This window comes from Condylura cristata, unplaced genomic scaffold, assembly GCF_000260355.1.
Source record: "Condylura cristata isolate star-nosed mole 26May11 unplaced genomic scaffold, ConCri1.0 scaffold00021, whole genome shotgun sequence".
NCBI classification, from domain to species: domain Eukaryota; kingdom Metazoa; phylum Chordata; class Mammalia; order Eulipotyphla; family Talpidae; genus Condylura; species Condylura cristata.
The window spans coordinates 16,424,352-16,434,231 of record NW_004567122.1 but is presented as its reverse complement, the minus strand read 5'-3'; the positions used below and the strand labels follow the sequence as shown (position 1 = coordinate 16,434,231).

The 9,880-nt window shown below is 34.2% G+C and overlaps 1 protein-coding gene across 1 annotated transcript in view; it reads right to left on the bottom strand.

The window, feature by feature from the left end:
• Positions 1 to 7,866: 7,866 nt before the first annotated feature.
• SRFBP1 (serum response factor binding protein 1) overlaps positions 7,867 to 9,880 on the bottom strand; it is a 33,053-nt gene continuing 31,039 nt past the window's right edge. The window contains exon 7 of the mRNA XM_012727711.1: positions 7,867 to 9,147. Within this exon, the coding sequence (XP_012583165.1) occupies positions 8,963 to 9,147 (185 nt within the window). The 3' untranslated portion in view covers positions 7,867 to 8,962. The remainder of the gene's footprint in view (positions 9,148 to 9,880) is intronic.

Below are 9,880 nucleotides of genomic sequence, written 5' to 3'. Positions count from 1 at the left end.
CAGTTCTGAAGGTCTTAGTTTCTTTACAGAATCACATATATGTATTTTCTCTTGCTAGACTTGAAGAGGAAAGCTTCAGGAAAGTTTCTTGGCTAACTCTGGCCTTCTTACCTTTTAAGATCAATTAATGCCCTTGTTTTCTTTTGGTCATTTACCTCTCCCACATGGAATCCTACACCAAGACGAATAGTTCCAGCTCACACATTAGATGAATTAAATGATGCTTTCTCCAAAAATATTAATTATAAGCAAATCAAGTTACTAAAACACAGAGAGTGATTAGAAAAGGTTAACTAGCAACCAGATGAGTTTCTCAAGAATATAATAGCTAATATGTGCTGAAAGTATGCCAAATAGCCCTACAGCTATGTGTAGAATCCTGTTTGCAAGTGTGGCAGGGCGAAATCTCAGTATTTTGTTGTGTTCTGGGTATTTTCATTCATCTTTCTAACTTACATTGAATTGATCTTTTCTGTATTCCCAGTTCATTTTCATGGAGTGACAAACATTGACCAAAAAAACTCAGCTTTAAAGTCTTCCAACTACTAAAAATGGAGTTTCCATATGACCCAGAAATTACACTCCTTGGAATCTACCTAAGGGACACAAAAACATTAATTCAAAAGAATACCTGCACCCCTATGTTTATTGCAGCATTATTTACAATGAAAGATATGGAAACAATCAAAATGCTCCAAAATAGATGACCAGATCAAAATGATATTTTACAGATACACACACACACACACAGAGTACTATTCGGCAATCAAAAAAAAAAAAAAAAACTCATGCCATTTACAGTAACAGGGGTGGAGCTGGAAGGGATTATGCTGAGTGAAATAAATTGGAAGGAAAAAGAAAAACATTGGATAGTTTCACCTACAGAAGGAATGTAGGGAAACCAAATAAGGAACCAAAATACATATATAATTAAAAAATAAAATTGACAGGCAACTATTACTCAGAGACACTCTGTAGGGGATGGGGGGAGAGGGATCAAAACAGGGGAGGGAATGTGTTCTTACACAGGGACTAAGTGATGGTGCAGGGGGGGATTAGTGATGGGAATTTTATATGGACTACACCTGAAAGGAGAGCATGCGTTGTACAAAAAGGAAGAAAGATGTTTTATATGTCTATATCTATCTATATCTCTGTATAGCTATATATATAATAAATTAAAAAATAAAGTGCCTTATGAGTTCTTATAGGTGTATCTATACAGCTGTTTTCACCCCCCTTAAAACAAAGCATAAAGCTGGAATTGGGAAAAAAGAAACAGATGGTAGTGTGGGAAATGAAACTGGGAGGGAGTTAGAAAGAGGAAGCATATAGATTTTCAAATGTTCCTAGAGCAGAGTGAAAAGTCCCTTTATTTTTAACCTAAGGATAGCTTGTCATTCAACAATTCAGATACTTGTGGGTACTCTTGAAAAAGGGATAAAGAAACTTGAACACCTTATAAGAAGATGAGGAAATAACCAAATGAAACAAAACCCCTACTGTAACAATGGTCAAACTGAAATGAAATAAAACAATGGGGAGCTCCCCTACAAATGAGTCAGTGGTAGACAAGTGAATATTAGCTGTACCCATGATAGTTTCTTTATGACTGCTTCACCATTCAGAACAATGTTGAGTGAAAATCCAGTAACACCTGGAGTGACTCAATATCGGCTATTAATCTAAGATACTCATTTTCAAGTTAAAAAATTGTCCTATTCTTAGGTATTTATGTGCTTTGCTTAAAAATGAAGCGACTAATACATCTCAGTATTTTTTTACTGGGATAAAAATATTGTTTACTGATCTAACTAGAATTGTATTTAATCAAATTCAGTTCCTAAAATTTAATTAACCATGATAATGAGAGGTTTAGGTTTGTGGCTTTATAACACTGTCACATCCATATGTATAAGTTGATTTTGCCATCCCCCAGAATCTTCTTAGGTTTAGTTTCAAGAGTAAGTTTCAGAAAAATACTCATGGTACATAACATAGGTGTTAACAACACAGGCTATCTATGTTTTACATGCTGGTTTCACTTCAACTCACTGACCAACAAAAATTAGGGTGATTGAATCTTCTTAACTTAGAAATGGTATAACTTAACAATTTACTAGGGTCCATGAACCCAAACTGCCACAGTACCTGTTTTTGCAAAGTTTATGGCAACACACAAAATAAATATTGTTTATGGTGCTGTTAACACCAGTCAGGTAACTACTATAGAAACTTTATGGGCTGCAAATAATATTTACTGTCTTTTTGTTAACTCAAAAGTTGCCTAAAAATAAAGACAATGTGACTGAGAGATTTCTTAGCAAACCGTTAACTCATCTAGAAAGAAGTAAAAATACACCTCAGTAAGAAGTATATAGAGCATAACATCATCAAAAACCTTTCTACATCTCAATTTTACATTTAAGAAGCATCATAGACAGTTTCATTAAAGTCAGTAAAAGACGAGGTCCACAAGAATGCTAGTATTTTGTGTTGTAATGGAATTAGGAACTATTTTAATTATGTACAGTAAGTAGAGTGATAAAAATCAGAAAAGGTAGATAAATGGTTGTTATCTTAAGATGGGATCATTCTGAGCCTGGAAATGAAAGAGAACCACTGTAGTAACTATTAAAATCAGTGAGAACTGCATAAGGTGGCAGAGAAAATTATCAGTATACTGAAATAGCTGTCACATACACCAACAAGTCAGAAGGTTAAAAATCAGATGTTTGTAACATGAACATAATAAAATATTGTTGAGAAAAAAAATGAAATCAATAAAAATACAAGAGACAAAATCCAAATTATCTGCAAATTTGGTAGCAGAGAAAGGACTCATTTTCTCTGACATGAAGAGCTACTACGAAGTAATAAAAAAAAAATCTATAGTCCGAAACAAACATGATCAAAAACAAATCATACAAATAATAACAGAAATGTCTGGGCTGACTGCTCTCATTTTCAATTACTGAGAGAAAACTTCAAGTGGGCTCTTAATGCTACTTGGTTATCACATGGTTTCTTATATTAACTACTCTATTTCTCCTTTAAAATGAAACATTATCTTCTCTCCCATCTCATTTTCTTACTGCTACTACCCAAATCAAGCTATCCTATCTTTATTATTTTTTTTTTAGTGGTTTATTTATGCTCACAGAATTGGGGTACAGGCCAGAGGTGTGGTGGGTGAGAGGATTCACCAGAGACAGAGTGGGAAGCAGAACAGGCAGATTGACAAAGTACACTGCTGAGGGTAGCAGCGGGTGGGTCAGAAGAGGTCTGCCACGCCATGTGGGTCTCTGCCAGGGCAGGGGATCAAACTCATGCTGCAGTGACTTTGTAGAGCTTCATAATGTGGTGCTTTAACCCATTGTGCCATGAGGGAGAGCCTGCTATCCTATCCCTTACCTGGATTATTTAATAACTTCCTAGTTGGTAAATACTCAACTATATGAATCATTAATAAACTAAAAAAAGCTTGCATGTATGAAAATTATTTACCCAAACATTTTTAGAATGTCATTGGAAAGCAAATATTTAATTGAGCATCTACTATGAACCAAGTTCTGTTCAAGTCTGGAACATGGCAAAAGGTAAGTCTTTGCACTTACAGATCTTATATTACAGATGGGAAGACTGACAACTATATAAACATACATGTGAGGTAATGAATATCATAGGAGAGAATTAACTAAGAAGCTGGGAATGGTCACCTGAATTTATCTAAGGGGGGGCAGGTGAGAGTCTCTCTAAAGCAGAAGCCTAAAAAGCAGACAGAAGGAGTTTGGAAGATTTCAAAGTGAATATAAAATTCAGGGTTAATATAAATTCAGGCACTAAAGCAAGTAAATTGTAGGCATTATTAATGCAGTGCGGTATTTACTTTTCTTTAAAAATTTGACAGGGTCTGAAAACCCCTCCTCTATCATAAGTGATACCTATGACAAAAGAAGTTCACAGTTCATAATCTACTTCAGACATAACTGAACTAGTTGCTGCTGGTATATACACGAAGGCTCTGAACTTCTGTCTATGATACAGAGCTAAGCTGGGCACTGAATATTCATGCCATGTTTAGTTTAAAAATAAACACAAATAACCTCCTCCTTTCATTGACCCTCTAAGTTTTGGCTGACTTTACTGAAAAACATCCTTTTCATTTTATCCTGAAAACAACATGGAGAATGACTTTCTTTCAAAACAAGTTTTTACTTGAAGAGAAACACATGTTCAAAGTACAAACAACATTCCAGTATCCAACTTAGGACTACTTAATTTCTGCATATTGATATGATACTCACACTACTGAACATGTTCCTGAACATACTATTTCTTCTATAATTGTATAATATCAGTTCATTCATGAACTCAGACTCCTAACTTATTTAACTAAAGGAATAACATCAAAAACATGTCTGAAATATATATTTTGCAGAAATTATAATTTCTCAAAGTAATCAAAATTAATACCCCAAATTAATTTTAAAAATAAAACTGAAAGGCCCTCCCTAGTGGTGCAGCAGGTTAAATCACAGCACTAAGTGGCTAAAGCCACTTCAGCATGAGTTCGATCCCCACCCCAGAGGTGACCACATGGCGTGGCAGACCTCTCCTGACCCGCCCGCTGCTCCCTTCAGCAGTGTACTACAGTGAATCTGCCTGTTCTGCTCCCCGCTCTGTCTTGGTGAATCCTCTCACCACCCCTGCACCTCTGGCCTGTACCCTAGTTCTATATGCATAAATAAATCTTTAAAAAAAATAAAACTTACAAGCTAATTTTAAATTTATTTATAATGAAGAGAGAAATCTAAGAATAGCCAAGAAAAATCTGAGAAAAGACTAAGAGTAAACCAGGCGCCTCGTTAATTATACAAGTACAAAGCTAGAAAAATTTAAACTGCAATCCTGGATCAGAGAAAAGTGGAAGGACGGAGTCCAGGAACACTACCATGATCATATAAGGTGACATTTCAAATCAGTAGAGAAAGAGATACTAATAGAAGGGGTGGGGGTGGGAAGAGAGATAGGATATTAGTGGTAATTTGTTTTCAAGCAAAAAATCCAGACAATAAAAGCTAAAAGGTGGAAAAGGCAACCCTTCTAATCCCCGATGACAAGAGATCTACATAAAGGTCCATTAGACTTCTGGTCCATGAGCAGGACCTAGGAGCGTAGCATTTCTTCTTACACATTTCTTCTTCTGGCAGCTTGAAGGCATGAGGGTAAAAAGGGGCAGTCTTGAGAACTACTTTGGAAAGAACTTTTGGGAGATGCTACTAGTATATGAAACTGAAGAGAGGTCTTTCTCGCAAACACAGTAATATTTCTACTTGTTTGTAATACAAACAGTAGCTTCAAGTGTTCTTCATTAAAAGTTCTCCCAAACTTTAAGGAAGAGGTGGGCTTCAAACCCAGGAAAGTCTGCTATGGATGACACAATCTTCACTTATTTCAAATGGACAAAAGACAACTCTTGTTGGCAATGGACAAAAGAGAACTTCTAAATAAGCATAAATGTCAAGCTAGATGTTACTATCTGGGCAATCTGGTGTTATAATACTGCTTGTTGAAAACTGGACATTACTTAAACAAATAGAATGCCACAATTCTGAAAAGCAAACACTGAAGATGCAGCAGGTAGAAAGAGGAAAGATAGTCTGGAGATCTATGGGTAATGTGTATGAAGAATCTATAAAGGTCAGGGGAAAAAAATCAGAGAAAGAGAAGGAACAATCTAAGTTTATGTATATTTAATGTAGTTTGCATTTCCATTAGACACAGCAGAAAGTTTTTCTGACATAAAAGATATTAAGGAGCATTCTTAGAATGACGAGGCCTGAGCAGTGGGGGCACATGAGCCCTAGATTTAGGTTTCCCAGCCTGAGCACTGTTGACATGTTGGAGTTGGTTAATTGTTCATTGTAAATGCTGTAGAATGTTTACTGAGCATCCCAGGATCACAGTCACTAAATGTAGTGCCCGTCCCTATTCTGATACTCAAATGTATCCAGATGTTGACAAATGTCTCCTAGGGGTAAAAATTGACCCAAGTTGAAAAACACTGTAAAAGAGCTATTAGTGTTTCATATATTTTAGGGTATAAAGAAAAACATGAACACGGCAAGGAGACAAAAGAGATATTATAGCAAAAACAATAATAATGTATTATAGGGTTTTATGTAGAAGCAAAATGTACATTAGATTATATGTAAAATGGTGTTGACTGTGATAAATGAAAACTGTATGTTATAATGTTGTAAGTCAATAAAGAGAAAATGAATAAAAACTTTCACTTAATAAAACAATATGTAAAATAGATAATATAAAAATAGAATCAAAGAGGTACCCTAAGATCATACTAAAATTTAAAAATAAACAGAGCAAACCTTTACGTTATCATACTAAGGTAATAAATATAGATGACATTTTTTTTACAAAATCACCATTTACAACTAAGATTGCAGTAGCTGCTATCATACAGAAGGATCATGAATGACAAAATTAGTGAGGAACTGCTTCAGAAAAGGATATATGCATATACTCAAAGGTAATGGTTAATACAAAGAGAAACCAATCACAGGCCACATCATCATCACTTGATGTACTGGGATAAACACAACATCCCTCATAACATTTCTGCCCAAAACACCTAATGTATATTTAATGATGACACTAGACAAATCCAAATAAAGGGACAGTAAGAACAAAAACTGTCCTGTATTTTTGTATTTTTGAGCAATGTCAGTGTCATGAAACACAAAGACTTAGAAACTGTTCCCAAGAAAGAAGACAACTAAAAGGAAGTTGACAACTGACAAAATGTGAGTATTTGATAACTGAATTTTAGTAGTAGGAGATCAAAAGTTGACTTTGTTTATAAAGAGAAATCGGAAGGGGTGAAGGAAAGACAAATAGGCTGAAAAGAAAGAAGATGACAGGGGATGGAATGGAAGACAGAAAAGTGGGGAGGGAAGAAGAAATAGAAGCGAAGGAAGAGGAGAATGTGAGCCAAGGATAAAAGCCAAAGCAATAAAATGTAGTTTATTTGGGAAATTTGGGTGCATTTGGGTGAAGTTATGTGGTGGAGTATAGAATTTGATATTGTCTAAATCGAGGAAGTCTTCTGACTTCCGAATTTTGGAGGTAATCTATGTAGTGACTGGTAAGAGTGTCTTCATGTAGGGTAAGTTATACCCAAAGAGAAGAACTGGGTGAATTAGGATGGGGGTTTTGGATTATGTGTTATCAGCCCATCTGCAAAATTCATGTAGCCAATCAGTTGAGAAAATCTAATAAAGTCCCAATAAAATTTCTGGACACTGAAGCTTTGGTGAGTTTTTGAGACTGACAACATTCTGTGCAACTCATGTCAGAATGGTAATGTCCTTTTGTATTCAGGTCCCTCTTAGGTCCTGCTCATCTCTTTCTTTAGCCAGTTATAATTTGTACCCTTTCTCTGTAATAACCTACAACCATGAATATAACACGTTTCGGTGACTTCTGTGAGTTTTTCTCACAAATTTTTGAAAATTGAGGGTATTTAGGTCACTCCACCCCAGGCCCCACCCCAACAAACCTGCAGTTGATGTCAGAAGTCAGAGTGGTCTCATGTGGATTCTTCCCTCAAACTCTGTGGTTGGCTGTACCTCCTCACAGTTGGGATTAAGAAGTTGTGGGTACGCAAAAGTATGGAAGACAGTGCCTTCAACCTTGTACTCTGGCTAAACCTAAGTAGGCATAGAGACAGTTTTCTTTCACTTTTCCTATAATAATACTTCATAAATAAAATCCATTTTTTGTAATTGAAACTGCAGAATAAAAAATGTTTAAAGTACAAAAAAACCTTATATTTAACCTAACAAATATTTTTACTGTATAACTCTTGAATTACATTATTCTAGATATCTAAATTCTCAAGCTCTTGAAAAAGATAGAAGTGACTTCTCAGAGCTTGTGAAGTACTGCTAACCAGAGGATTTCCTTGCCATTAACATCACTGATGTATAGAAAACATGGGGTTTAGCTAACATTACGCAGTTTTCATTTCTTCCAGAGTAGGAAAAAATGAAACATTTAAAGGAATTTTAAAAATCATGTTTTCCTTTGAAGTAACAGTATTATGATAAACAAAGCAGTCCCTGCCTGAGTGAGTCAACTTGTAACTTCAATGTAGAGGAAGCAAGCTATCAGTGGATGTGTTCTTTCAGTCATACCTCTTTTAGAATTTTTTCGTAAAGCTCCAAGTTTGACACCTTAAAAACTGTTTCTGTGAGAAAAATGGTCAAATAACTGGATGTAGCAGATTCTGGATTAAATGGAAATATTTATAGGCAATGAAATAGAAAATCAATTTTTGGTTGTGAGACAACATAAACATTACCTAAGTAACTACAATCTAATTCAGAAATCCAAAGTTGTCCTGGGAAACTATTTAGATCAAACAAAAAGTACATGATCACAAATAAGTAATGCTATAATAAAAATATTGATTTGTACAATTTATTTTCTGCATACTCAGAATAAGTTACTATGTTAGCTTTGCTAAAAAGATTTTAACAAAGCTAAATTATTTTAAATAGTTACAATTCTTCACACTTGTCCATTATTATTCTAAAAATATCTCAATATTGATTTTCAAAGCAAAGAAATACAGATGATCCAGTAAAATATACTTTATGGTAGCCACAAATAAAGTCTAAGGTAACTGTAATCTCAAAATTCTTTTATAGAGAGAATAGGCTAGGACATAGAAAGAAAAAAAATCTATGTTTGTACTTGATTTATGAGGGGTTTATATAAAATTAACTTTGACACACTGAAAAAAAAAAGAGAGAAAAAACAAAACAAAATTAAATTTATTCTATAATCCCTCCAAAGAGAATTATTCACACATGTTTAAATAATGGACTGGTAAACAGAAAAATAGTTTTTAGATGAAAAAATTCACAAAGAGCGATCAATCATCAAATGTAATCTTTTTCCCCTGAAACACAGCAATTTTAGATTGCTGTTCTTTTCGCCTCCTGCTTGCTTCCCATGAAGGATGAAGAGGCAGCTGTGAGTGCTGCTTTGTATTTTCAAATCTTCTCTGTGTACTCTTATTAAGGTAATTCTTGACTTGAGGTTCATTTTGCTGAAAACCTGGGAGAAAAGAAAAAACAACAAAAACTATACACTTAAGCAGCATAAAAAGAAATATATTCCATCTTCTCAAATCAGTATTTAAGGAGCAAATTAAATTACTAAAATGGTGTAGTTCACAATTTAAAACTGAAATATAACATGAAAGAGTTTGGAATTAAAACATGTATGTATGTGAACCTCTAATTCTGGCACAGTACTAATTACAACAATCTTTTTAATCCTTTCAAGAAGATGTTGAGAGCATGCCTCTTAATATACATTGTGTAGCCTTATTTACACTGACATCAATAAAGAAAATACTACAGACAACATGGAAGGGAAAAAAAGAGCATTTTAAATTTTCAGAGGAATAGCACTAATTTATGATACCTAATTTCTGGAGCAGATACGGTCAGAAATGTCATGTCACATTAAGGAACTAGATCTGACAAAAGTAGATGGAAGAGATTATTTTTTTAAAAGATATTAATTCAACTTAAAATGATTTCAAGGTTAATCATTAAATCTATTCAAATATAAGACAAATTTTTTTTGCAGTTGTAATGTTATTATCGATCAGATGGATGGCAACTTGTATTCTAGTACGAATATAGTTTTTTATATTATGAAATATTTTAATTATATTATTTTTGAAATAACTATCTGGGGGATACATATTAGTTTGAGAAAACATGAATAATTACACATATATAGAATTGGAAAGAAAAAGGGAGGGAGAAAATAATATAAA